Raw genomic sequence first — 27,973 nt, forward strand, 5'->3', positions numbered from 1 at the left:
GGGGTTACGTTCCAAAAAGAACCAGTGAAAACCTCGAAGTAGCAACTATTACAATTATTATATGTAGCCCTCCGAACCAACTATTTTATTACAGCTTGGTCATGGCAAAATCCCTTATACCTGATGGCACCTCGAGCATGGGAGCTGAATTGAAGGGAGTCCACGAAAATATTAACGTCTAACTGGGTTTACTTAAACCTAGAGCGTATGACTCTGACTATGATGCAGAGGCCTGGTTAGCTTATTTTATAGCTACACTGACTGCGTTTACATGCAGTCAATAACCCTTTTAAAACCGGAATATTAGCAATAACCCGGTTTTGCACGGCCATGTAAACACCAATAACCCCTTTGAATAACCAGAATTTGCTCATATTCCGGTTTTTAAAAACCCAAAAATGAGCCCTGGGTTACTCCTTTTCTAACCCGAATATTTGGTCATATAAACGCCTAACGGGATATCCCCATCAAAAGGAACGGGAATTTGTTTTCTGCGCATGAATGAACTCCAGACCAGATCAAGCACCGCTGGAAGACGCTGAAAAAGGGGAACTACAGGGCCAAGAAACAAAACAGTACCAGCGGGTCCGATTATCCGCTGTGCAGCTGTTATTGTTGTTGTTTTGGATTTAGATACAGGAAGAAGAAGCGGAAATGACGGGAATTGCGTCATGACGTTCTCCGTGCGTCGCTGGTTTGATCCAGATATCCCAAATGATTAATTACCATGTATACAGGGATAACCCTGTTTGCTCAGGCATGGAAACAGAATATTCCGAATGTTTCAGTAACCGGAATATTAGCAATAACCCGAATTTTGACTGCATGTAAACGTAGTCATTGTTATTATAAACCACAATACTCCCATGCATGTACCTTTAACACACTATAGCCCTGAAAACACCACATTCAAATAAACATTTATGACTGCAAATACACGTTTAAACAGGAAGAAGTGTTTTATTACACAAAAAGAAAAAAAAATCTAGGCCATCACCCTTTAATTTAACGTGGTGACCCTTGAGATCATCAAAATAAAATAAAAATTAATACCCGGGGTTTTGCAAGTCAGTTAAGGTACCATATCATTGGCGCGCTTGTTGAGTTGGAGCTTATATATTCTTGAGAAAGTGTTTCTCAGTACTCACGAATAACTGCAGTTCCCTCAAACCCTCGCCCAGAGGAGTAAGGGGAAAGAAAAAACGAGGAAGAACACTTGTCCTACTGCCACATCCTCTACAGCAGCAGCAGATCAGCGGCAGGCATGTAGGTCGTAGACACACTAAGCATAAATTTAAACACTAATAAACTCACTGTTCGTTCTCATACATTTTCATATTGTTACCCGGTCAAGAAATGGTCATACTCACTCAGGAAACTCACGCACAATATTTTCTCCCTCACACACACGCGGTCTCCTTCCAGCTAGCCGAGACACGGCTAACACTAGCTCTACACACAACAATAATGGCGTCTCGGACACTCAGTTCACTTTCCCGGCTATAACAGCTCTGAACTTGCTCACTTACTCATTTGGTACCAGTAATACTCAAAACAAAATAAATTAAAGCTGCAAGCGTACATCTAGTTATATTTCATTTAAGATATACATTTTTAATTGGGTTATTATACAGAGGTGTATAATTAATATACATGATTTACTGTTTGTTTTATTCCAGAACCACATACCATGTACCAGCTTCACAATAAACTGCACAAAAAGTACTGACTTGACATCTCTGGCTCAAGTTCTTATTGGACACCCTGTAGCGGGCCAACTCCTCAGCTAACCAGTCATTAGTGGTTTTTACAGTGGGCGTCATTAACACTCCTGAATTCATTCAGTATCATTTTCCTTTCTCTCTTCCATTTAATTATTGTTTTTTATTAAACCATTTACTTTGAAACACAGCTGTATTTACTTCCAGAGGCCTGTGCCGACCCCCCTCCATCTGTTGGACAAACATGTAAAAATTGTGTAGAAATTTCTGTTCATGTGAAATTCATAAGAATTATAAGCTATAAGAGTAATCCATCTGTCTAAAATGAAACCTAAGTTACATTTTTGTGTTTTTATTTCTGACTAAATACAAGTTGAGGTAAAAAGAGGTTTCCTTGTAAACTGGAGTCTGATATAAAAGGGTTAAATCCAGAGTTGGTCCTCTTCCTGGAATCTGGTGCTGAAGAACCTCCCTCTTCTTCCTGCTCTCAGACCAGCTGATGCAGTCGGACCAGTTTCCTGGTTCCCTCCCCTGCAGATCTGCAGCTGGAAGACGGGTCTGAACAACACGAGCTGAACACTGAGAGCTGACAGCCTCCGTTCTCTGCACAGACGCATGATTTGTAGATCAGCGCTCAGACAAGTTTCAGCTTTGAGGAAGTGAAACTGTCTCAGTCTCAGTTACCGAGAGGTGAAATGGCGCAGCAAGGAGATCAGCTGGACCAGGGAACATTTTCTTGTTCCATCTGTTTGGAAGTTTTAAAGGATCCGGTGACTATTCCCTGTGGACACAGTTACTGTATGAACTGTATTAAATCCTACTGGGATGAAGGAGAGAAGAAACTCCCCAGCTGTCCTCAGTGTCGACAGACTTTCATCCCGAAGCCTGCGCTGGTGAAAAACACCATGTTAGCAGCTTTAGTGGAGCAGCTGAAGAAGACCGGACTCCAAGCTGCTCCTGCTGATCACTGCTATGCTGGACCTGAAGATGTGGCCTGTGATTTCTGCTCTGGAAGAAAACTGAAAGCCGTCAAGTCCTGTTTGGTCTGTCTGGCCTCTTACTGCCAGAAACACCTTCAACCTCATCATGATTCATCTACATTCAAGAAACACAAGCTGGTGGATCCCTCCAAGAACCTGCAGGACAACATCTGCCCCCGTCACGGTGAGGTGATGAAGATGTTCTGTCGTACTGATCAGAAGTGTATCTGTTATCTCTGCTCTGTGGATGAACATAAAGGCCACGACACAGTTTTAGCTTCAGCAGAAAGGACTGAGAGGCAGAGAGAGATGGAGGTGAGTCGACAACAGATCCAGCAGGAGATCCAGGTCAGAGAGAAGGATGTGAAGCTGCTTCAGAAGGAGGTGGAGGCCATCAATCAGTCTGCTGATAAAACAGTGGAGGACAGTGAGGAGATCTTCACTGAGCTGATCTCTCTCCTCCAGAAAAGAAGCTCTGATGTGAAGCAGCAGATCAGATCCCAGCAGGAAACTGAAGTGAGGAGAGTCAGAGAGCTGGAGGAGAAACTGCAGCAGGAGATCAGTGACCTGAAGAGGAGAGACGCTGAGATGAAGCAGCTCTCAGACACCGAGGACCACAACCAGTTCCTCCACAGCCGCCCCTCACTGTCACCACTCAGTCAGTCCACACACTCCTCCAGAATCAGTATCCGTCCTCTCAGATACTTTAAGGATGTGACAGCAGCTGTGTCAGAGGTCAGAGGTCAACTACAGGACATCCTGAGAGACACGTGGACAAACGTCTCACTGACCATCACTGAGGTGGATGTTTTACTGCCACAACCAGAACCAACGAGCAGAGCTGGATTCTTGAAGTATTCATGTGAAATCACTCTGGATCCAAACACAGTAAATACAAAGCTGTTACTATCAAAGAAGAACAGAAAGGTGACTTTGATGAAGCAAGATCAGTCTTATTCTGATCATCCAGACAGATTCATTTATGTTCGACAGGTCCTGAGTAGAGAGAGTCTGACTGGACGTCATTACTGGGAGGTGGAGATGACAGCAAGTGGAGTTGATGTAGCAGTTTCATACAAGAATATCAGCAGATCAGGGGGGTGGTGGGAGGGAAGTGGATTTGGATATAATGACAAATCTTGGTCCCTATATTGTTCCTCAGACAGTTATGAATTTTGTCACAACAACATCAGAACCTCCATCTCAGCTCCTCAGAGCTCCAGAATAGGAGTTTACCTGGATCACAGAGCAGGTGTTCTGTCCTTCTACAGCATCTCTGGAACCATGACCCTCCTCCACAGAGTCCAGACCACCTTCACTCAGCCGCTACACGCTGGAGTTTGGATTTACTACAGTCCTGGAGACTCAGCCGAGTTCTGTAAACTCAAGTAGACGTCTTTCCTCTTCATGTTCTCATCTCAGTTTTTATTGATTTTCTGGATCCTGGATCCAGACCTCCAGAGCTGGACCCAGGAACCAGGAACCAGGAACCAGGAACCAGGATCCAGGAACCAGGAACCAGCATCCAGGATCCAGGATCCAGACTTCCAGAGCTGGAACCAGGAACCAGGAACCAGCATCCAGGATCCAGGAACCAGCATCCAGGAACCAGACTTCCAGAGCTGGACCCAGGAACCAGGAACCACGATCCAGGAACCAGCATCCAGGAACCAGACTTCCAGAGCTGGACCCAGGAACCAGGAACCAGGATCCAGACTTCCGGAGCTGGACCCAGGAACCAGGAACCAGGATCCAGGATCCAGGATCCAGACTTCCGGAGCTGGACCCAGGAACCAGGAACCAGCATCCAGGATCCAGGATCCAGACTTCCGGAGCTGGACCCAGGAACCAGGAACCAGGAACCAGGAACCAGGAACCAGGATCCAGACTTCCGGAGCTGGACCCAGGAACCAGGAACCAGGAACCAGGATCCAGACTTCCGGAGCTGGACCCAGGAACCAGGAACCAGGAACCAGGATCCAGGGCCCAGGAACCAGGAACCAGCATCCAGGATCCAGGATCCAGACTTCCGGAGCTGGACCCAGGAACCAGGAACCAGGATCCAGGGCCCAGGAACCAGGAACCAGCATCCAGGATCCAGGATCCAGACTTCCGGAGCTGGACCCAGGAACCAGGAACCAGCATCCAGGATCCAGGATCCAGACTTCCAGAGCTGGACCCAGGAACCAGGAACCAGCATCCAGGATCCAGGAACCAGCATCCAGGAACCAGACTTCCAGAGCTGGACCCAGGAACCAGCATCCAGGATCCAGACTTCCAGAGCTGGACCCAGGAACCAGGATCCAGGATCCAGACTTCCAGAGCTGGACCCAGGAACCAGGAACCAGGCAGGATCCAGACTTCCAGAGCTGGACCCAGGACCCAGGAACCAGCATCCAGCATCCAGGATCCAGGAACCAGACTTCCAGAGCTGGACCCAGGAACCAGGAACCAGGCAGGATCCAGACTTCCAGAGCTGGACCCAGGACCCAGGAACCAGCATCCAGCATCCAGGATCCAGGAACCAGCATCCAGGATCCAGGATCCAGACTTCCAGAGCTGGACCCAGGAACCAGGACCCAGGATCCAGGATCCAAGACCCAGGACCTCCAGGGCTGCACCCCCGGGGCCGCCGGCACCCGGACCCAGCACGGCGGGCCCGTGGTACCGGGCACAGAGTGCAGCAGACGTCCCTGGAAGCGGCAGCAGAAGCGGCTCCGTTTCACTCTGGAAGCAGAACCTGCATGATGGGAGAGAGTTTGTGCAGCCTCGCCACGCAGCAGCAGCGTGGAAGAAACACACGGAGGCAGATGTGTATCATCTCTAGCCGTTTTGGCATGTTTATTGAAGACAAAGCAGAACACATTTACTGTCCGGAGCAGCTCGTCTCTCCCGAGGATTCACCTGCAGCACCTGCGGCACCTGCAGCACCTGCAGCACCTGCAGCAGCTCCGGTCCCGCTGAGACCGCGGGGCGAGCCGGCCCTTTGCCCGACCCGGAGAGGTGCTGGAGAGGAGAAACGACAGTGGATCCGCGTCTTTGGAACCCAGAGAACCAGGGAGCTCCTGGAAGTCCTCTAGAACTCACGAGAACCGGGGCCCAGCAGCGAAACTCGCAGCCAGCCGGCCGGCCGGAGAGAGAGAGAAAGGCGTGCAATCCGACGCAGCTGCGGCAAAAAGTGCAATTAAATAGAGCTCCTTTCTTGAAATAAAATAAAGAATTCAATCCTTGCATGTGTCTGGTCCTTGTCTTACCGTGAAATGTCCCTTTTTTCGGCTTAAACAGGCTTAAACAGCCGCACAGGTGCCAGTTACGCATTCAGACGTGCACGCGGCGCACCTCGGGCTTTCGGTTCCGGGGAATCAAACCGGGGGATCCTGGTGCAAATCACCGTGGGATCACGGGTATCCAACCTGGGGTGGACACAGGAGGCTCCTGCTGACAACCCACCCGGCTCTGAGCCGGCTCTGAGCCGGCTCTGAGCCGGCTCTGAGCCGGGACCTGGGCGCACCGAGCCCGGATTCAGACCGGCCGCGCGGCTCCGGCTCCGGAATCAAACCGGGGGATCCTGGTGCAAATCACCGTGGGATCACGGGTATCCAACCTGGGATGGAGCCCAGAGGAACCCAGCTGACAGACCACCCGGCTCTGAGCCGGCTCTGAGCCGGGACCTGGGCGCACCGAGCCCGGATTCCCACGGCGGCGCATCCGGGTTCGGGTTCCGGGGAGCGGCGGCGGATCACGCAGTTCTTGAACCTGGGGTGGACACAGGAGGCTCCTGCTGACAACCCACCCGGCTCTGAGCCGGCTCTGAGCCGGGATCCGGGCGCTCCGAGCCCGGATTCAGACCGGCCGCGGCTCCGGTCCCGAGAAAAAAAATCCACCTCGAGACGGCCCCGACACCTCGCTCTCCGTGATTCCCTTGGATCCCAGACTTAAGCCCCCCCCACCATTTCGTGCTGAGCACTTTTAAAGCCAGCTGGCCGAAAAAAAGCCCGGCGGTCCTGGTACCATGGCCCGTTTTTGGGCCGCGCCCCCCCATGGCAGAAACCGGGTACTGCACCTTCCGCCCGAAACAGCGGCAGAGACGCGTGGGAGCGGCTCGGAGCGGAGCAGAGCACGAGTTCGGGCCCCGGGACGGAGCCTGACCCTCCGGGACCGCACCTCCGTCCAGCATTTCCAGCTTTTCACATCGTTTTCACATCACCCCGGCTGTCCGGGAAGCCTGCGGTCCCAGCCGGCCGCAGATTGTCGCCGTGCCGTGGCGGAAACCGAGAACTGCAAGAGAGGCGGCTTTGTACCAGCTCCGACGCGTCTGAAATCAAATCTCGTCCAATAAAAATGAACACAATTCATTAAAAAAGGTTGTTTTGTTTTGTGCTTACTTTTTCCCTCCCTTTACTTCGCCCAAAACAAGAGTTTAGTTGAACGGAGCACGAGTTCAGGCCCCGAAACTGGACCCGGCCGTCCACCAAATGGTTTCTTTGATTTTTTTTTTGGCAAATGTGCACCTGGAACCAAAACCAGGATCCAGGAACCAGGACCCAGACTGACACGGTTACTGTATGAACTGTATGAAATCCCTCTGGGATGAAGGAGAGAAGAAACTCCCCAGACGTCCTCAGTGTAGACGGACTTTAACTCACAAACCCGAGCTGGTGGAAAACACCGCGTCAGCAGCTTTAGTGGAGCAGATGACGAAGGCCGGACTCCGAGCTGCTCCTGCAGATCACCGCTACGCTGGACCTGGAGACGTGGCCCGTGATGTCTGCTCTGGAAGAAAACTGAAAGCCGTCAAGTCCTGTTTATTCTGTCTGGCGTCTTACTGCGAGAAACACCTTCGACCTCATCGTGATTCATCTACATTCAAGAAACACGAGCTGGCGGATCCCTCCGAGAACCTGCAGGACAACGTCTGCCCCCGTCACGGTGAGGTGATGAAGATGTTCTGTCGTACCGATCAGAAGTGTATCTGTTATCTCTGCCCTGTGGATGAACATAAAGGCCACGACACGGTCTCGGCTGCAGCAGAAAGGACGGAGAGGCAGAGAGAGATGGAGGTGAGTCGACGACAAATCCAGCAGCAGATCCAGGTCAGAGAGAAAGATGTGAAGCTGCTTCAGCGGGAGGTGGAGGCCGTCAATCAGTCTGCTGATAAAACAGTGGAGGACAGTGAGGAGATCTTCACCGAGCTGATCTCTCTCCTCCAGAAAAGAAGCTCTGACGTGAAGCAGCAGATCAGATCCCAGCAGGAACCTGAAGTGAGGAGAGTCGGAGAGCTGGAGGAGGAGAAGCTTCAGCAGGAGATCACTGACCTGAGGAGGAGAGAGACGCTGAGATGAAGCAGCTCACAGAGACACGGAGGACCAGAACCAGTTCCTCCACAACTGCCCCTCACTGTCACCACAACCAGAACCAGAACCAGAACCAGAAACAGAGCTGGATTCTTGAAGTGATTTCACCTGAACCCTGTCAGTGCTCCGAGCAGCTCAGACTCACTCACTCACTCTCTCTGTTGCTGCTGCTGCCCCGCCCCTCCCCCGCTGCTGCTGCTGCCGGTTCCCCCCACTCAGCCCCCCCCCCCCCCCCTCCCCCCCCCCCCCCCCTCACTGCTCACAGGTGTCCGTCTCCCTGACAGAAACTACAGTCTGTTCTGGAGAAGCTCTGAGGTGAAGCAGCAGGTCAGATCCCAGCAGGAAAGTGAAGTGAGGAGAGTCAGAGAACTTGAGGAGAAGCTTCAGCAGGAGATCACTGACCTGAAGAGGAGAGAGAGACGCTGAGATGAAGCAGCTCACAGAGACACGGAGGACCAGAACCAGTTCCTCCACATTTACCCCTCACCGTCACCACTCGGTGAGTCCACACGCTCCTCCGGCATCGGCATCCGTCCTCTCAGGTACTTTGAGGACGTGACAGCAGCCGTGTCAGAGGTCAGAGGTCGACTACGGGACATCCTGAGAGACACGTGGACAAACGTCTCACTGGCCGTCACTGAGGTGGATGTTTTACTGTCAGAACCAGAACCAGAACCAACGAGCAGAGCTGGATTCTTGAAGTATTCACGTGAAATCACTCTGGATCCAAACACAGTAAACACACGGCTGTTACTGTCAGAGGAGAACAGAAAAGTGACAGTTACGAACCAAGATCAGTCTTATTCTGATCATCCAGACAGATTCACTTGATGTTCCTCAGGTCCTGAGCAGAGAGAACCTGACTGGACGTCATTACTGGGAGGTGGAGATGACAGCAGGTGGAGTTGATGTAGCAGTTTCATACAAGAATATCAGCAGATCAGGGGAGTGGTGGGAGGGAAGCGGATTTGGATCTAATGACAAATCTTGGTCACTAATGTGTTACTCAGACGGATATGAATTTATGTACAACAACATCAGAACCTCCATCTCAGCTCCTCAGAGCTCCAGAATAGGAGTTTACCTGGATCACAGAGCAGGTGTTCTGTCCTTCTACAGCGTCTCTGGAACCATGACCCTCCTCCACAGAGTCCAGACCACATTCACTCAGCCGCTCCACGCTGGAGTTTGGATTTACTACAGTCCTGGAGACTCAGCTGAGTTCTGTAAACTCAAGTAGACGTCTTTCCTCTTCATGTTCTCATCTCAGTTTTTATTGATTTTCTGGATCCTGGATCCAGACCTCCAGAGCTGGACCCAGGAACCAGGAACCAGGAACCAGCATCCAGGATCCAGGATCCAGACTTCCAGAGCTGGACCCAGGAACCTGGAACCAGGAACCAGCATCCAGGATCCAGGATCCAGACTTCCAGAGCTGGACCCAGGAACCAGGATCCAGGATCCAGGATCCAGGATCCAGGATCCAGGATCCAGACTTCCGGAGCTGGACCCAGGAACCAGGAACCAGCATCCAGGATCCAGACTTCCAGAGCTGGAACCAGGAACCAGGAACCAGGATCCAGGAACCAGACTTCCAGAGCTGGACCCAGGAACCAGGATCCAGGAACCAGACTTCCAGAGCTGGACCCAGGAACCAGGATCCAGGATCCAGACTTCCAGAGCTGGACCCAGGAACCAGGAACCAGGCAGGATCCAGACTTCCAGAGCTGGACCCAGGAACCAGGAACCAGCATCCAGGATCCAGGATCCAGACTTCCAGAGCTGGACCCAGGAACCAGGAACCAGCATCCAGGATCCAGGATCCAGACTTCCAGAGCTGGACCCAGGAACCAGGAACCAGCATCCAGGATCCAGGATCCAGACTTCCGGAGCTGGACCCAGGAACCAGGAACCAGGAACCAGGATCCAGGATCCAGGATCCAGACTTCCGGAGCTGGACCCAGGAACCAGGAACCAGGAACCAGGAACCAGGAACCAGGATCCAGGATCCAGACTTCCGGAGCTGGACCCAGGAACCAGGAACCAGGATCCAGGATCCAGGATCCAGACTTCCGGAGCTGGACCCAGGAACCAGGAACCAGGAACCAGGAACCAGCATCCAGGATCCAGCATCCAGGAACCAGCATCCAGGATCCAGGATCCAGGATCCAGGAACCAGGAACCAGCATCCAGGATCCAGGATCCAGGATCCAGACTTCCAGAGCTGGACCCAGGAACCAGGACCCAGGATCCAGGATCCAAGACCCAGGACCTCCAGGGCTGCACCCCCGGGGCCGCCGGCACCCGGACCCAGCACGGCGGGCCCGTGGTACCGGGCCCAAAGTGCAGCAGACGTCCCTGGAAGCGGCAGCAGAAGCGGCTCCGTTTCACTCTGGAAGCAGAACCTGCATGATGGGAGAGAGTTTGCGCAGCCTCGCCACGCAGCAGCAGCGTGGAAGAAACACACGGAGGCAGATGTGTATCATCTCTAGCCGTTTTGGCATGTTTATTGAAGACAAAGCAGAACACATTTACTGTCCGGAGCAGCTCGTCTCTCCAGAGGATTCACCTGCAGCACCTGCGGCACCTGCAGCAGCTCCGGTCCCGCTGAGACCGCGGGGCGAGCCGGCCCTTTGCCCGACCCGGAGAGGTGCTGGAGAGGAGAAACGACAGTGGATCCGCGTCTTTGGAACCCAGAGAACCAGGGAGCTCCTGGAAGTCCTCTAGAACTCACGAGAACCGGGGCCGAGCAGCGAAACTCGCAGCCGGCCGGCCGGCCGGAGAGAGAGAGAGAAACCCGTGCAATCCGACGCAGCTGCGGCAAAAAGTGCAATTAAATAGAGCTCCTTTCTTGAAATAAAATAAAGAATGCAATCCTTGCATGTGTCTGGTCCTTGTCTTACCGTGAAATGTCCCTTTTCGGCTTAAACAGGCTTAAACAGCCGCACAGGTGCCAGTTACGCATTCAGACGTGCGTGCGGCGCACCTCGGGCTTTCGGTTCCGGGGAATCAAACCGGGGGATCCTGGTGAAAATCACCGTGGGATCACGGGTATCCAACCTGGGATGGAGCCCAGAGGAACCCAGCTGACAACCCACCCGGCTCTGAGCCGGCTCTGAGCCGGGAGCTGGGCGCACCGACCCCGGATTCAGACCGGCCGCGCGGCTCCGGCGCCGGAATCAAACCGGGGGATCCTGGTGCAAATCACCGCGGGATCACGGGTATCCAACCTGGGATGGAGCCCAGAGGAACCCAGCTGACAGACCACCCGGCTCTGAGCCGGCTCTGAGCCGGGACCTGGGCGCACCGAGCCCGGATTCCCACGGCGGCGCATCCGGGTTCGGGTTCCGGGGAGCGGCGGCGGATCACGCAGTTCTTGAACCTGGGGTGGACACAGGAGGCTCCTGCTGACAACCCACCCGGCTCTGAGCCGGCTCTGAGCCGGGATCCGGGCGCTCCCACCCCGGATTCAGACCGGCCGCGGCTCCGGTCCCGAGAAAAAAAATCCACCTCGAGACGGCCCCGACACCTCGCTCTCCGTGATTCCCTTGGATCCCAGACTTAAGCCCCCCCCACCATTTCGTGCTGAGCACTTTTAAAGCCAGCTGGCCGAAAAAAAGCCCGGCGGTCCTGGTACCATAGCCCGTTTTTGGGCCGCGCCCCCCCATGGCAGAAACCGGGTACTGCACCTTCCGCCCGAAACGGCGGCAGAGACGCGTCGGAGCGGCTCGGAGCGGAGCAGAGCACGAGTTCGGGCCCCGGGACGGAGCCTGACCCTCCGGGACCGCACCTCCGTCCAGCATTTCCAGCTTTTCACATCATTTTCACATCAGCCCGTCCCCGGCTGTCCGGGAAGCCTGCGGTCCCAGCCGGCCGCAGATTGTCGCCGTGCCGTGGCGGAAACCGAGAACTGCAAGAGAGGCGGCTTTGTACCAGCTCCGACGCGTCTGAAATCAAATCTCGTCCAATAAAAATGAACACAATTCATTAAAAAAGGTTGTTTTGTTTTGTGCTTACTTTTTCCCTTCCTTTACTTCACCCAAAACAAGAGTTTAGTTGAACAGAGCACGAGTTCAGGCCCCGAAACCGGACCCGGCCGTCCACCAAATGGTTTCTTTGATTTTTTTTTTGGCAAATGTGCACCTGGAACCAAAACCAGGATCCAGGAACCAGGACCCAGACTGACACGGTTACTGTATGAACTGTATGAAATCCCTCTGGGATGAAGGAGAGAAGAAACTCCCCAGCCGTCCTCAGTGTAGACGGACTTTAACTCACAAACCCGAGCTGCTGAAAAACACCACGTCAGCAGCTTTAGTGGAGCAGATGACGAAGGCCGGACTCCGAGCTGCTCCTGCAGATCACCGCTACGCTGGACCTGGAGACGTGGCCCGTGATGTCTGCTCTGGAAGAAAACTGAAAGCCGTCAAGTCCTGTTTATTCTGTCTGGCGTCTTACTGCGAGAAACACCTTCGACCTCATCGTGATTCATCTACATTCAAGAAACACGAGCTGGCGGATCCCTCCGAGAACCTGCAGGACAACGTCTGCCCCCCGTCACGGTGAGGTGAGGAAGATGTTCTGTCGTACCGATCAGAAGTGTATCTGTTATCTCTGCTCTGTGGATGAACATAAAGGCCACGACACGGTCTCGGCTGCAGCAGAAAGGACGGAGAGGCAGAGAGAGATGGAGGTGAGTCGACGACAGATCCAGCAGGAGATCCAGGTCAGAGAGAAAGATGTGAAGCTGCTTCAGCAGGAGGTGGAGGCCATCAATCGGTCTGCTGATAAAACAGTGGAGGACAGTGAGGAGATGTTCACCGAGCTGATCTCTCTCCTCCAGAAGAGAAGCTCTGACGTGAAGCAGCAGATCAGATCCCAGCAGGAAACTGAAGTGAGGAGAGTCGGAGAGCTGGAGGAGGAGAAGCTGCAGCAGGAGATCACTGACCTGAAGAGGAGAGAGACGCTGAGATGAAGCAGCTCACAGAGACACGGAGGACCAGAACCAGTTCCTCCACAACTGCCCCTCACTGTCACCACAACCAGAACCAGAACCAGAACCAGAACCAGAACAAGAACCAGAAACAGAGCTGGATTCTTGAAGTGAAATCAGTCCGTGTGTCTCTGCTGTGTTTGGACCCAGACTGATTTCACCTGAACCCTGTCAGCGCTCCGAGCAGCTCAGATACTCTCACTCACTCTCTCTCTCTGTTGCTGCTGCCCCGCCCCTCCCCCGCTGCTGCTGCTGCCGGTTCCCCCCACTCAGCCCCCCCTCCCCCCCCCCCCCCCCCCCTCACAGGTGTCCGTCTCCCTGACAGAAACTACAGTCTGTTCTGGAGAAGCTCTGGTGTGAAGCAGCAGGTCATATCCCAGCAGGAAAGTGAAGTGAGGAGAGTCAGAGAGCTGGAGGAGAAGCTTCAGCAGGAGATCACTGACCTGAAGAGGAGAGAGAGACGCTGAGATGAAGCAGCTCAGAGACACGGAGGACCAGAACCAGTTCCTCCACAGCCGCCCCTCACCGTCACCACTCGGTGAGTCCACACGCTCCTCCGGCATCGGCATCCGTCCTCTCAGGTACTTTGAGGACGTGACAGCAGCCGTGTCAGAGGTCAGAGGTCGACTACGGGACATCCTGAGAGACACGTGGACAAACGTCTCACTGGCCGTCACTGAGGTGGATGTTTTACTGTCAGAACCAGAACCAGAACCAACGAGCAGAGCTGGATTCTTGAAGTATTCACGTGAAATCACTCTGGATCCAAACACAGTAAACACACGGCTGTTACTGTCAGAGGAGAACAGAAAGGTGACAGTTACGAACCAAGATCAGTCTTATTCTGGTCATCCAGACAGATTCATTTATGTTCGACAGGTCCTGAGCAGAGAGAACCTGACTGGACGTCGTTACTGGGAGGTGGAGATGACAGCAAGTGGAGTTGGTGTAGCAGTTTCATACAAGAATATCAGCAGATCAGGGGGGTGGTGGGAGGGAAGTGGATTTGGATATAATGACAAATCTTGGTCACTAATGTGTTACTCAGACAGTTATGAATTTATGTACAACAGCATCAGAACCTCCATCTCAGGTCCTCAGAGCTCCAGAATAGGAGTTTACCTGGATCACAGAGCAGGTGTTCTGTCCTTCTACGGCGTCTCTGGAACCATGACCCTCCTCCACAGAGTCCAGACCTCCTTCACTCAGCCGCTCCACGCTGGAGTTAGGATTTACTACAGTCCTGGAGACTCAGCCGAGTTCTGTAAACTCAAGTAGACGTCTTTCCTCTTCATGTTCTCATCTCAGTTTTTATTGATTTTCTGGATCCTGGATCCAGACCTCCAGAGCTGGACCCAGGGCCCAGGAACCAGGAACCAGGACCCAGGATCCAGGACCCAGGATCCAGGATCCAGACTTCCGGAGCTGGACCCAGGAACCAGGAACCAGGATCCAGGGCCCAGGAACCAGGAACCAGCATCCAGGATCCAGGATCCAGACTTCCGGAGCTGGAACCAGGAACCAGGAACCAGCATCCAGGATCCAGGAACCAGCATCCAGGAACCAGACTTCCAGAGCTGGACCCAGGAACCAGGAACCAGGATCCAGACTTCCGGAGCTGGACCCAGGAACCAGGAACCAGGATCCAGGATCCAGGATCCAGACTTCCGGAGCTGGACCCAGGAACCAGGAACCAGGATCCAGGGCCCAGGAACCAGGAACCAGCATCCAGGATCCAGGATCCAGACTTCCGGAGCTGGACCCAGGAACCAGGAACCAGCATCCAGGATCCAGGAACCAGCATCCAGGAACCAGACTTCCAGAGCTGGACCCAGGAACCAGCATCCAGGATCCAGACTTCCAGAGCTGGACCCAGGAACCAGGAACCAGGCAGGATCCAGACTTCCAGAGCTGGACCCAGGAACCAGGAACCAGGCAGGATCCAGACTTCCAGAGCTGGACCCAGGACCCAGGAACCAGGAACCAGCATCCAGGATCCAGGAACCAGCATCCAGGAACCAGACTTCCAGAGCTGGACCCAGGAACCAGGAACCAGGCAGGATCCAGACTTCCAGAGCTGGACCCAGGACCCAGGAACCAGCATCCAGCATCCAGGATCCAGGATCCAGACTTCCAGAGCTGGAACCAGGAACCAGGACCCAGGATCCAGGATCCAAGACCCAGGACCTCCAGGGCTGCACCCCCCGGGGCCGCCGGCACCCGGACCCAGCACGGCGGGCCCGTGGTACCGGGCACAGAGTGCAGCAGACGTCCCTGGAAGCGGCAGCAGAAGCGGCTCCGTTTCACTCTGGAAGCAGAACCTGCATGATGGGAGAGAGAGTTTGTGCAGCCTCGCCACGCAGCAGCGTTGAAGAAACACACGGAGGCAGATGTGTATCATCTCTAGCCGTTTTGGCATGTTTATTGAAGACAAAGCAGAACACATTTACTGTCCGGAGCAGCTCGTCTCTCCCGAGGATTCACCTGCAGCACCTGCGGCACCTGCAGCAGCTCCGGTCCCGCTGAGACCGCGGGGCGAGCCGGCCCTTTGCCCGACCCGGAGAGGTGCTGGAGAGGAGAAACGACAGTGGATCCGCGTCTTTGGAACCCAGAGAACCAGGGAGCTCCTGGAAGTCCTCTAGAACTCACGAGAACCGGGGCCGAGCAGCGAGACTCGCAGCCGGCCGGCCGGCCGGAGAGAGAGAGAAAGGCGTGCAATCCGACGCAGCTGCGGCAAAAAGTGCAATTAAATAGAGCTCCTTTCTTGAAATAAAATAAAGAATGCAATCCTTGCATGTGTCTGGTCCTTGTCTTAGCGTGAAATGTCCCTTTTCGGCTTAAACAGGCTTAAACAGCCGCACAGGTGCCAGTTACGCATTCAGACGTGCACGCGGCGCACCTCGGGCTTTCGGTTCCGGGGAATCAAACCGGGGGATCCTGGTGAAAATCACCGTGGGATCACGGGTATCCAACCTGGGATGGAGCCCAGAGGAACCCAGCTGACAGACCACCCGGCTCTGAGCCGGCTCTGAGCCGGGACCTGGGCGCACCGAGCCCGGATTCCCACGGCGGCGCATCCGGGTTCGGGTTCCGGGGAGCGGCGGCGGATCACGCAGTTCTTGAACCTGGGGTGGACACAGGAGGCTCCTGCTGACGACCCACCCGGCTCTGAGCCGGCTCTGAGCCGGGATCCGGGCGCTCCGAGCCCGGATTCAGACCGGCCGCGGCTCCGGTCCCGAGAAAAAAAATCCACCTCGAGACGGCCCCGACACCTCGCTCTCCGTGATTCCCTTGGATCCCAGACTTAAGCCCCCCCCACCATTTCGTGCTGAGCACTTTTAAAGCCAGCTGGCCCAAAAAAAGGCCGGGAGTCCTGGTACCATAGCCCGTTTTTGGGCCGCGCCCCCCCATGGCAGAAACCAGGTACTGCACCTTCCGCCCGAAACAGCGGCAGAGACGCGTCGGAGCGGCTCGGAGCGGAGCAGAGCACGAGTTCGGGCCCCGGGACGGAGCCTGACCCTGCGGGACCGCACCTCCGTCCAGCATTTCCAGCTTTTCACATCATTTTCACATCAGCCCGTCCCCGGCTGTCTGGGAAGCCTGCGGTCCCAGCCAGGCCGCAGATTGTCGCCGTGCCGTGGCGGAAACCGAGAACTGCAAGAGAGGCGGCTTTGTACCAGCTCCGACGCGTCTGAAATCAAATCTCGTCCAATAAAAATGAACACAATTCATTAAAAAAGGTTGTTTTGTTTTGTGCTTACTTTTTCCCTTCCTTTACTTCACCCAAAACAAGAGTTTAGTTGAACGGAGCACGAGTTCAGGCCCCGAAACCGGACCCGGCCGTCCACCAAATGGTTTCTTTGATTTTATTTTTGGCAAATGTGCACCTGGAACCAAAACCAGGATCCAGGAACCAGGACCCAGACTGACACGGTTACTGTATGAACTGTATGAAATCCCTCTGGGATGAAGGAGAGAAGAAACTCCCCAGCCGTCCTCAGTGTAGACGGACTTTAACTCACAAACCCGAGCTGGTGGAAAACACCGCGTCAGCAGCTTTAGTGGAGCAGATGACCAAGACCGGACTCCGAGCTGCTCCTGCCGATCACTGCTACGCTGGACCTGGAGACGTGGCCCGTGATGTCTGCTCTGGAAGAAAACTGAAAGCTGTCAAGTCCTGTTTATTCTGTCTGCGTCTTACTGCGAGAAACACCTTCGACCTCATCGTGATTCATCTACATTCAAGAAACACAAGCTGGCGGATCCCTCCGAGAACCTGCAGGACAACGTCTGCCCCCCGTCACGGTGAGGTGAGGGAGATGTTCTGTCGTACTGATCAGAAGTGTATCTGTTATCTCTGCCCTGTGGATGAACATAAAGGCCACGACACGGTCTCGGCTGCAGCAGAAAGGACGGAGAGGCAGAGAGAGATGGAGGTGAGTCGACGACAGATCCAGCAGGAGATCCAGGTCAGAGAGAAAGATGTGAAGCTGCTTCAGCGGGAGGTGGAGGCCGTCAATCAGTCTGCTGATAAAACAGTGGAGGACAGTGAGGAGATGTTCACCGAGCTGATCTCTCTCCTCCAGAAAAGAAGCTCTGACGTGAAGCAGCAGGTCAGATCCCAGCAGGAAAGTGAAGTGAGGAGAGTCGGAGAGCTGGAGGAGGAGAAGCTGCAGCAGGAGATCACTGACCTGAAGAGGAGAGAGACGCTGAGATGAAGCAGCTCACAGAGACACCGAGGACCAGAACCAGTTCCTCCACAACTGCCCCTCACTGTCACCACAACCAGAACCAGAACCAGAACCAGAACCAGAACCAGAAACAGAACCAGAACCAGAGCTGGATTCTTGAGGTGAAATCACACGTCCACACTTCACGGCAGTGTGTCTCTGCTGTGTTTGGACCCAGAGTGATTTCACCTGAACCCTGTCAGTGCTCCCAGCAGCTCAGATACTCTCACTCACTCACTCTGCTGTTGCTGCTGCCCCGCCCCTCCCCCGCTGCTGCTGCTGCCGGTTCCCCCCACTCAGCCCCCCCCCCCCCCCCCCTCCTCACCGCTCACAGGTGTCCGTCTCCCTGACAGAAACTACAGTCTGTTCTGGAGAAGCTCTGGTGTGAAGCAGCAGGTCAGATCCCAGCAGGAAAGTGAAGTGAGGAGAGTCAGAGAGCTTGAGGAGAAGCTTCAGCAGGAGATCAGTGACCTGAAGAGGAGAGAGAGACGCTGAGATGAAGCAGCTCAGAGACACGGAGGACCAGAACCAGTTCCTCCACATTTACCCCTCACCGTCACCACTCGGTGAGTCCACACGCTCCTCCGGCATCGGCATCCGTCCTCTCAGGTACTTTGAGGACGTGACAGCAGCCGTGTCAGAGGTCAGAGGTCGACTACGGGACATCCTGAGAGACACGTGGACAAACGTCTCACTGGCCGTCACTGAGGTGGATGTTTTACTGTCAGAACCAGAACCAGAACCAACGAGCAGAGCTGGATTCTTGAAGTATTCACGTGAAATCACTCTGGATCCAAACACAGTAAATACACAGAGCTGTTACTGTCAGAGGAGAACAGAAAGGTGACAGTTACGAACCAAGATCAGTCTTATTCTGATCATCCAGACAGATTCACTAAAATGTTTCAGGTCCTGAGCAGAGAGAGTCTGACTGGACGTCATTACTGGGAGGTGGAGATGACAGCAAGTGGAGTTGATGTAGCAGTTTCATACAAGAATATCAGCAGATCAGGGGAGTGGTGGGAGGGAAGCGGATTTGGATCTAATGACAAATCTTGGTCACTAATGTGTTACTCAGACAGATATGAATTTATGTACAACGACATCAGAACCTCCATCTCAGGTCCTCAGAGCTCAGGAATAGGAGTTTACCTGGATCACAGAGCAGGTGTTCTGTCCTTCTACAGCATCTCTGGAACCATGACCCTCCTCCACAGAGTCCAGACCACCTTCACTCAGCCGCTACACGCTGGAGTTTGGATTTACTACAGTCCTGGAGACTCAGCTGAGTTCTGTAAACTCAAGTAGACGTGTTTCCTCTTCATGTTCTCATCTCAGTTTTTATTGATTTTCTGGATCCTGGATCCAGACCTCCAGAGCTGGACCCAGGGCCCAGGAACCAGGAACCAGCATCCAGGATCCAGGATCCAGGATCCAGGATCCAGACTTCCAGAGCTGGAACCAGGAACCAGGAACCAGCATCCAGGATCCAGGATCCCGACTTCCGGAGCTGGACCCAGGAACCAGGAACCAGGATCCAGACTTCCAGAGCTGGAACCAGGAACCAGGAACCAGGATCCAGGATCCAGGATCCAGACTTCCGGAGCTGGACCCAGGAACCAGGAACCAGCATCCAGGATCCAGGATCCAGACTTCCGGAGCTGGACCCAGGACCCAGGAACCAGGAACCAGCATCCAGGATCCAGGAACCAGCATCCAGGATCCAGGAACCAGACTTCCAGAGCTGGACCCAGGAACCAGGAACCAGGAACCAGGATCCAGGATCCAGACTTCCGGAGCTGGACCCAGGAACCAGGAACCAGCATCCAGGATCCAGGAACCAGCATCCAGGATCCAGGAACCAGACTTCCAGAGCTGGACCCAGGAACCAGGAACCAGCATCCAGCATCCAGAAACCAGGAACCAGCATCCAGCATCCAGGATCCAGGATCCAGACTTCCAGAGCTGGACACAGGAACCAGGAACCAGCATCCAGCATCCAGGATCCAGGATCCAGACTTCCGGAGCTGGACCCAGGAACCAGGAACCAGGCAGGATCCAGGATCCAGACTTCCGGAGCTGGACCCAGGAACCTGGAACCAGGATCCAGGATCCAGGATCCAGACTTCCAGAGCTGGACCCAGGAACCAGGATCCAGGATCCAGACTTCCAGAGCTGGACCCAGGACCCAGGAACCAGCATCCAGCATCCAGGATCCAGGATCCAGACTTCCAGAGCTGGACCCAGGAACCAGGACCCAGGATCCAGGATCCAAGACCCAGGACCTCCAGGGCTGCACCCCCGGGGCCGCCGGCACCCGGACCCAGCACGGCGGGCCCGTGGTACCGGGCCCAAAGTGCAGCAGACGTCCCTGGAAGCGGCAGCAGAAGCGGCTCCGTTTCACTCTGGAAGCAGAACCTGCATGATGGGAGAGAGTTTGTGCAGCCTCGCCACGCAGCAGCAGCGTGGAAGAAACACACGGAGGCAGATGTGTATCATCTCTAGCCGTTTTGGCATGTTTATTGAAGACAAAGCAGAACACATTTACTGTCCGGAGCAGCTCGTCTCTCCCGAGGATTCACCTGCAGCACCAGCAGCAGCTCCGGTCCCGCTGAGACCGCGGGACGAGCCGGCCCTTTGCCCGACCCGGAGAGGTGCTGGAGAGGAGAAACGACAGTGGATCCGCGTCTTTGGAACCCAGAGAACCAGGGAGCTCCTGGAAGTCCTCTCGAACTCACGAGAACCGGGGCCGAGCAGCGAAACTCGCAGCCAGCCGGCCGGCCGGAGAGAGAGAGAAACCCGTGCAATCCGACGCAGCTGCGGCAAAAAGTGCAATTAAATAGAGCTCCTTTCTTGAAATAAAATAAAGAATGCAATCCTTGCATGTGTCTGGTCCTTGTCTTACCGTGAAATGTCCCTTTTCGGCTTAAACAGGCTTAAACAGCCGCACAGGTGCCAGTTACGCATTCAGACGTGCACGCGGCGCACCTCGGGCTTTCGGTTCCGGGGAATCAAACCGGGGGATCCTGGTGAAAATCACCGTGGGATCACGGGTATCCAACCTGGGATGGAGCCCAGAGGAACCCAGCTGACAACCCACCCGGCTCTGAGCCGGCGCTGAGCCGGGAGCTGGGCGCACCGAGCCCGGATTCAGACCGGCCGCGCGGCTCCGGCGCCGGAATCAAACCGGGGGATCCTGGTGCAAATCACCGTGGGATCACGGGTATCCAACCTGGGATGGACACAGGAGGTTCCTGCTGACAACCCACCCGGCTCTGAGCCGGCTCTGAGCCGGCTCTGAGCCGGGACCTGGGCGCACCGACCCCGGATTCAGACCGGCCGCGCGGCTCCGGCTCCGGAATCAAACCGGGGGGTCCTGGTGCAAATCACCGTGGGATCACGGGTATCCAACCTGGGATGGAGCCCAGAGGAACCCAGCTGACAGACCACCCGGCTCTGAGCCGGCTCTGAGCCGGCTCTGAGCCGGGACCTGGGCGCACCGAGCCCGGATTCCCACGGCGGCGCATCCGGGTTCGGGTTCCGGGGAGCGGCGGCGGATCACGCAGTTCTTGAACCTGGGGGGTGGACACAGGAGGCTCCTGCTGACAACCCACCCGGCTCTGAGCCGGCTCTGAGCCGGGATCCGGGCGCTCCGAGCCCGGATTCAGACCGGCCGCGGCTCCGGTCCCGAGAAAAAAAATCCACCTCGAGACGGCCCCGACACCTCGCTCTCCGTGATTCCCTTGGATCCCAGACTTAAGCCCCCCCCACCATTTCGTGCTGAGCACTTTCAAAGCCAGCTGGCCGAAAAAAGGCCCGGCGGTCCTGGTACCATAGCCCGTTTTTGGGCCGCGCCCCCCCATGGCAGAAACCAGGTACTGCACCTTCCGCCCGAAACGGCGGCAGAGACGCGTCGGAGCGGCTCGGAGCGGAGCAGAGCACGAGTTCGGGCCCCGGGACGGAGCCTGACCCTCCGGGACCGCACCTCCGTCCAGCATTTCCAGCTTTTCACATCATTTTCACATCAGCCCGTCCCCGGCTGTCCGGGAAGCCTGCGGTCCCGGCCGGCCGCAGATTGTCGCCGTGCCGTGGCGGAAACCGAGAACTGCAAGAGAGGCGGCTTTGTACCAGCTCCGACGCGTCTGAAATCAAATCTCGTCCAATAAAAATGAACACAATTCATTAAAAAAGGTTGTTTTGTTTTGTGCTTACTTTTTCCCTTCCTTTACTTCGCCCAAAACAAGAGTTTAGTTGAACGGAGCACGAGTTCAGGCCCCGAAACTGGACCCGGCCGTCCACCAAATGGTTTCTTTGATTTTTTTTTTGGCAAATGTGCACCTGGAACCAAAACCAGGATCCAGGAACCAGGACCCAGACTGACACGGTTACTGTATGAACTGTATGAAATCCCGCTGGGATGAAGGAGAGAAGAAACTCCCCAGCCGTCCTCAGTGTAGACGGACTTTCACACACAAACCTGAGCTGCTGAAAAACACCGCGTCAGCAGCTCTAGTGGAGCAGATGACCAAGACCGGACTCCGAGCTGCTCCTGCAGATCACTGCTACGCTGGACCTGGAGACGCGGCCCGTGACGTCTGCTCTGGAAGAAAACTGAAAGCCGTCAAGTCCTGTTTATTCTGTCCTGCGAGAAACACCTTCGACCTCATCGTGATTCATCTACATTCAAGAAACACAAGCTGGCGGATCCCTCCGAGAACCTGCAGGACAACGTCTGCCCCCCGTCACGGTGAGGTGAGGAAGATGTTCTGTCGTACCGATCAGAAGTGTATCTGTTATCTCTGCCCTGTGGATGAACATAAAGGCCACGACACGGTCTCGGCTGCAGCAGAAAGGACGGAGAGGCAGAGAGAGATGGAGGTGAGTCGACGACAGATCCAGCAGGAGATCCAGGTCAGAGAGAAAGATGTGAAGCTGCTTCAGCGGGAGGTGGAGGCCGTCAATCAGTCTGCTGATGAAACAGTGGAGGACAGTGAGGAGATCTTCACTCAGCTGATCTCTCTCCTCCAGAAGAGAAGCTCTGACGTGAAGCAGCCGATCAGATCCCAGCGGGAAAGTGAAGTGAGGAGAGTCAGAGAGCTGGAGGAGGAGAAGCTGCAGCAGGAGATCACTGACCTGAAGAGGAGAGAGACGCTGAGATGAAGCAGCTCACAGAGACCACCGAGACCAGAACCAGTTCCTCCACAACTGCCCCTCACTGTCACCACAACCAGAACCAGAACCAGAACAAGAACCAGAAACAGAGCTGGATTCTTGAAGTGAAATCAGTCCGTGTGTCTCTGCTGTGTTTGGACCCAGACTGATTTCACCTGAACCCTGTCAGCGCTCCGAGCAGCTCAGATACTCTCACTCACTCACTCACTCTCTGCTGCTGCCCCGCCCCTCCCCCGCTGCTGCTGCCCCGCCCCTCCCCCGCTGCTGCTGCTGCCGGTTCCCCCCACTCAGCCCCCCCTCCCCCCCCCCCCCCCCCCCCTCACAGGTGTCCGTCTCCCTGACAGAAACTACAGTCTGTTCTGGAGAAGCTCTGGTGTGAAGCAGCAGGTCATATCCCAGCAGGAAAGTGAAGTGAGGAGAGTCAGAGAGCTTGAGGAGAAGCTTCAGCAGGAGATCACTGACCTGAAGAGGAGAGAGAGACGCTGAGATGAAGCAGCTCAGAGACACGGAGGACCAGAACCAGTTCCTCCACATTTACCCCTCACCGTCACCACTCGGTGAGTCCACACGCTCCTCCGGCATCGGCATCCGTCCTCTCAGGTACTTTGAGGACGTGACAGCAGCCGTGTCAGAGGTCAGAGGTCGACTACGGGACATCCTGAGAGACACGTGGACAAACGTCTCACTGGCCGTCACTGAGGTGGATGTTTTACTGTCAGAACCAGAACCAGAACCAACGAGCAGAGCTGGATTCTTGAAGTATTCACGTGAAATCACTCTGGATCCAAACACAGTAAACACACGGCTGTTACTGTCAGAGGAGAACAGAAAAGTGACAGTTACGAACCAAGATCAGTCTTATTCTGATCATCCAGACAGATTCACTTGATGTTCCTCAGGTCCTGAGCAGAGAGAACCTGACTGGACGTCATTACTGGGAGGTGGAGATGACAGCAGGTGGAGTTGATGTAGCAGTTTCATACAAGAATATCAGCAGATCAGGGGAGTGGTGGGAGGGAAGCGGATTTGGATCTAATGACAAATCTTGGTCACTAATGTGTTACTCAGACGGATATGAATTTATGTACAACAACATCAGAACCTCCATCTCAGCTCCTCAGAGCTCCAGAATAGGAGTTTACCTGGATCACAGAGCAGGTGTTCTGTCCTTCTACAGCGTCTCTGGAACCATGACCCTCCTCCACAGAGTCCAGACCACCTTCACTCAGCCGCTCCACGCTGGAGTTTGGATTTACTACAGTCCTGGAGACTCAGCTGAGTTCTGTAACTCAAGTAGACGTCTTTCCCTCTTCATGTTCTCATCTCAGTTTTTATTGATTTTCTGGATCCTGGATCCAGACCTCCAGAGCTGGACCCAGGAACCAGGAACCAGGAACCAGCATCCAGGATCCAGGATCCAGACTTCCAGAGCTGGACCCAGGAACCTGGAACCAGGAACCAGCATCCAGGATCCAGGATCCAGACTTCCAGAGCTGGACCCAGGAACCAGGATCCAGGATCCAGGATCCAGGATCCAGGATCCAGGATCCAGACTTCCGGAGCTGGACCCAGGAACCAGGAACCAGCATCCAGGATCCAGACTTCCAGAGCTGGAACCAGGAACCAGGAACCAGGATCCAGGAACCAGACTTCCAGAGCTGGACCAGGAACCAGGATCCAGGAACCAGACTTCCAGAGCTGGACCCAGGAACCAGGATCCAGGATCCAGACTTCCAGAGCTGGACCCAGGAACCAGGAACCAGGCAGGATCCAGACTTCCAGAGCTGGACCCAGGAACCAGGAACCAGCATCCAGGATCCAGGATCCAGACTTCCAGAGCTGGACCCAGGAACCAGGAACCAGCATCCAGGATCCAGGATCCAGACTTCCAGAGCTGGACCCAGGAACCAGGAACCAGCAATCCAGGATCCAGGATCCAGACTTCCGGAGCTGGACCCAGGAACCAGGAACCAGGAACCAGGATCCAGGATCCAGGATCCAGACTTCCGGAGCTGGACCCAGGAACCAGGAACCAGGAACCAGGAACCAGGAACCAGGATCCAGGATCCAGACTTCGGAGCTGGACCCAGGAACCAGGAACCAGGATCCAGGATCCAGGATCCAGACTTCCGGAGCTGGACCCAGGAACCAGGACCAGGAACCAGGAACCAGCATCCAGGATCCAGCATCCAGGAACCAGCATCCAGGATCCAGGATCCAGGATCCAGGAACCAGGAACCAGCATCCAGGATCCAGGATCCAGGATCCAGACTTCCAGAGCTGGACCCAGGAACCAGGACCCAGGATCCAGGATCCAAGACCCAGGACCTCCAGGGCTGCACCCCGGGGCCGCCGGCACCCGGACCCAGCACGGCGGGCCCGTGGTACCGGGCCCAAAGTGCAGCAGACGTCCCTGGAAGCGGCAGCAGAAGCGGCTCCGTTTCACTCTGGAAGCAGAACCTGCATGATGGGAGAGAGTTTGCGCAGCCTCGCCACGCAGCAGCAGCGTGGAAGAAACACACGGAGGCAGATGTGTATCATCTCTAGCCGTTTTGGCATGTTTATTGAAGACAAAGCAGAACACATTTACTGTCCGGAGCAGCTCGTCTCTCCCGAGGATTCACCTGCAGCACCAGCAGCAGCTCCGGTCCCGCTGAGACCGCGGGACGAGCCGGCCCTTTGCCCGACCCGGAGAGGTGCTGGAGAGGAGAAACGACAGTGGATCCGCGTCTTTGGAACCCAGAGAACCAGGGAGCTCCTGGAAGTCCTCTCGAACTCACGAGAACCGGGCCGAGCAGCGAAACTCGCAGCCAGCCGGCCGGCCGGAGAGAGAGAGAAACCCGTGCAATCCGACGCAGCTGCGGCAAAAAGTGCAATTAAATAGAGCTCCTTTCTTGAAATAAAATAAAGAATGCAATCCTTGCATGTGTCTGGTCCTTGTCTTACCGTGAAATGTCCCTTTTCGGCTTAAACAGGCTTAAACAGCCGCACAGGTGCCAGTTACGCATTCAGACGTGCACGCGGCGCACCTCGGGCTTTCGGTTCCGGGGAATCAAACCGGGGGATCCTGGTGAAAATCACCGTGGGATCACGGGTATCCAACCTGGGATGGAGCCCAGAGGAACCCAGCTGACAACCCACCCGGCTCTGAGCCGGCGCTGAGCCGGGAGCTGGGCGCACCGAGCCCGGATTCAGACCGGCCGCGCGGCTCCGGCGCCGGAATCAAACCGGGGGATCCTGGTGCAAATCACCGTGGGATCACGGGTATCCAACCTGGGATGGACACAGGAGGTTCCTGCTGACAACCCACCCGGCTCTGAGCCGGCTCTGAGCCGGCTCTGAGCCGGGACCTGGGCGCACCGACCCCGGATTCAGACCGGCCGCGCGGCTCCGGCTCCGGAATCAAACCGGGGGGTCCTGGTGCAAATCACCGTGGGATCACGGGTATCCAACCTGGGATGGAGCCCAGAGGAACCCAGCTGACAGACCACCCGGCTCTGAGCCGGCTCTGAGCCGGCTCTGAGCCGGGACCTGGGCGCACCGAGCCCGGATTCCCACGGCGGCGCATCCGGGTTCGGGTTCCGGGGAGCGGCGGCGGATCACGCAGTTCTTGAACCTGGGGGGTGGACACAGGAGGCTCCTGCTGACAACCCACCCGGCTCTGAGCCGGCTCTGAGCCGGGATCCGGGCGCTCCGAGCCCGGATTCAGACCGGCCGCGGCTCCGGTCCCGAGAAAAAAAATCCACCTCGAGACGGCCCCGACACCTCGCTCTCCGTGATTCCCTTGGATCCCAGACTTAAGCCCCCCCCACCATTTCGTGCTGAGCACTTTCAAAGCCAGCTGGCCGAAAAAAGGCCCGGCGGTCCTGGTACCATAGCCCGTTTTTGGGCCGCGCCCCCCCATGGCAGAAACCAGGTACTGCACCTTCCGCCCGAAACGGCGGCAGAGACGCGTCGGAGCGGCTCGGAGCGGAGCAGAGCACGAGTTCGGGCCCCCGGGACGGAGCCTGACCCTCCGGGACCGCACCTCCGTCCAGCATTTCCAGCTTTTCACATCATTTTCACATCAGCCCGTCCCCGGCTGTCCGGGAAGCCTGCGGTCCCGGCCGGCCGCAGATTGTCGCCGTGCCGTGGCGGAAACCGAGAACTGCAAGAGAGGCGGCTTTGTACCAGCTCCGACGCGTCTGAAATCAAATCTCGTCCAATAAAAATGAACACAATTCATTAAAAAAGGTTGTTTTGTTTTGTGCTTACTTTTTCCCTTCCTTTACTTCGCCCAAAACAAGAGTTTAGTTGAACGGAGCACGAGTTCAGGCCCGAAACTGGACCCGGCCGTCCACCAAATGGTTTCTTTGATTTTTTTTTGGCAAATGTGCACCTGGAACCAAAACCAGGATCCAGGAACCAGGACCCAGACTGACACGGTTACTGTATGAACTGTATGAAATCCCGCTGGGATGAAGGAGAGAAGAAACTCCCCAGCCGTCCTCAGTGTAGACGGACTTTCACACACAAACCTGAGCTGCTGAAAAACACCGCGTCAGCAGCTCTAGTGGAGCAGATGACCAAGACCGGACTCCGAGCTGCTCCTGCAGATCACTGCTACGCTGGACCTGGAGACGCGGCCCGTGACGTCTGCTCTGGAAGAAAACTGAAAGCCGTCAAGTCCTGTTTATTCTGTCCTGCGAGAAACACCTTCGACCTCATCGTGATTCATCTACATTCAAGAAACACAAGCTGGCGGATCCCTCCGAGAACCTGCAGGACAACGTCTGCCCCCCGTCACGGTGAGGTGAGGAAGATGTTCTGTCGTACCGATCAGAAGTGTATCTGTTATCTCTGCCCTGTGATGAACATAAAGGCCACGACACGGTCTCGGCTGCAGCAGAAAGGACGGAGAGGCAGAGAGAGATGGAGGTGAGTCGACGACAGATCCAGCAGGAGATCCAGGTCAGAGAGAAAGATGTGAAGCTGCTTCAGCGGGAGGTGGAGGCCCGTCAATCAGTCTGCTGATGAAACAGTG

General features: G+C 55.4%; 2 protein-coding genes across 2 annotated transcripts in view; one reads left to right on the forward strand and one right to left on the reverse strand.

The window, feature by feature from the left end:
* Positions 1-27,973, reverse strand: part of LOC133455123 (netrin-1-like) — a 462,555-nt gene that overhangs the window by 322,468 nt on the left and 112,114 nt on the right. The window lies entirely within an intron of this gene.
* On the forward strand, positions 2,358-4,093 carry LOC133455428 (tripartite motif-containing protein 16-like). The gene has a single exon (XM_061734511.1). The coding sequence runs from the start codon at positions 2,417-2,419 to the stop codon at positions 4,091-4,093; it is 1,677 nt and encodes a 558-aa protein (XP_061590495.1). The 5' UTR covers positions 2,358-2,416.

This window comes from Cololabis saira, chromosome 1 (assembly GCF_033807715.1).
Source record: "Cololabis saira isolate AMF1-May2022 chromosome 1, fColSai1.1, whole genome shotgun sequence".
Classification (NCBI taxonomy): domain Eukaryota; kingdom Metazoa; phylum Chordata; class Actinopteri; order Beloniformes; family Belonidae; genus Cololabis; species Cololabis saira.

Bases quoted from the DNA above. Each gene is read 5' to 3' on its own strand.
- LOC133455428 (XM_061734511.1), top strand. From the start codon at position 2,417: ATGGCGCAGCAAGGAGATCAGCTGGACCAGGGAACATTTTCTTGTTCC.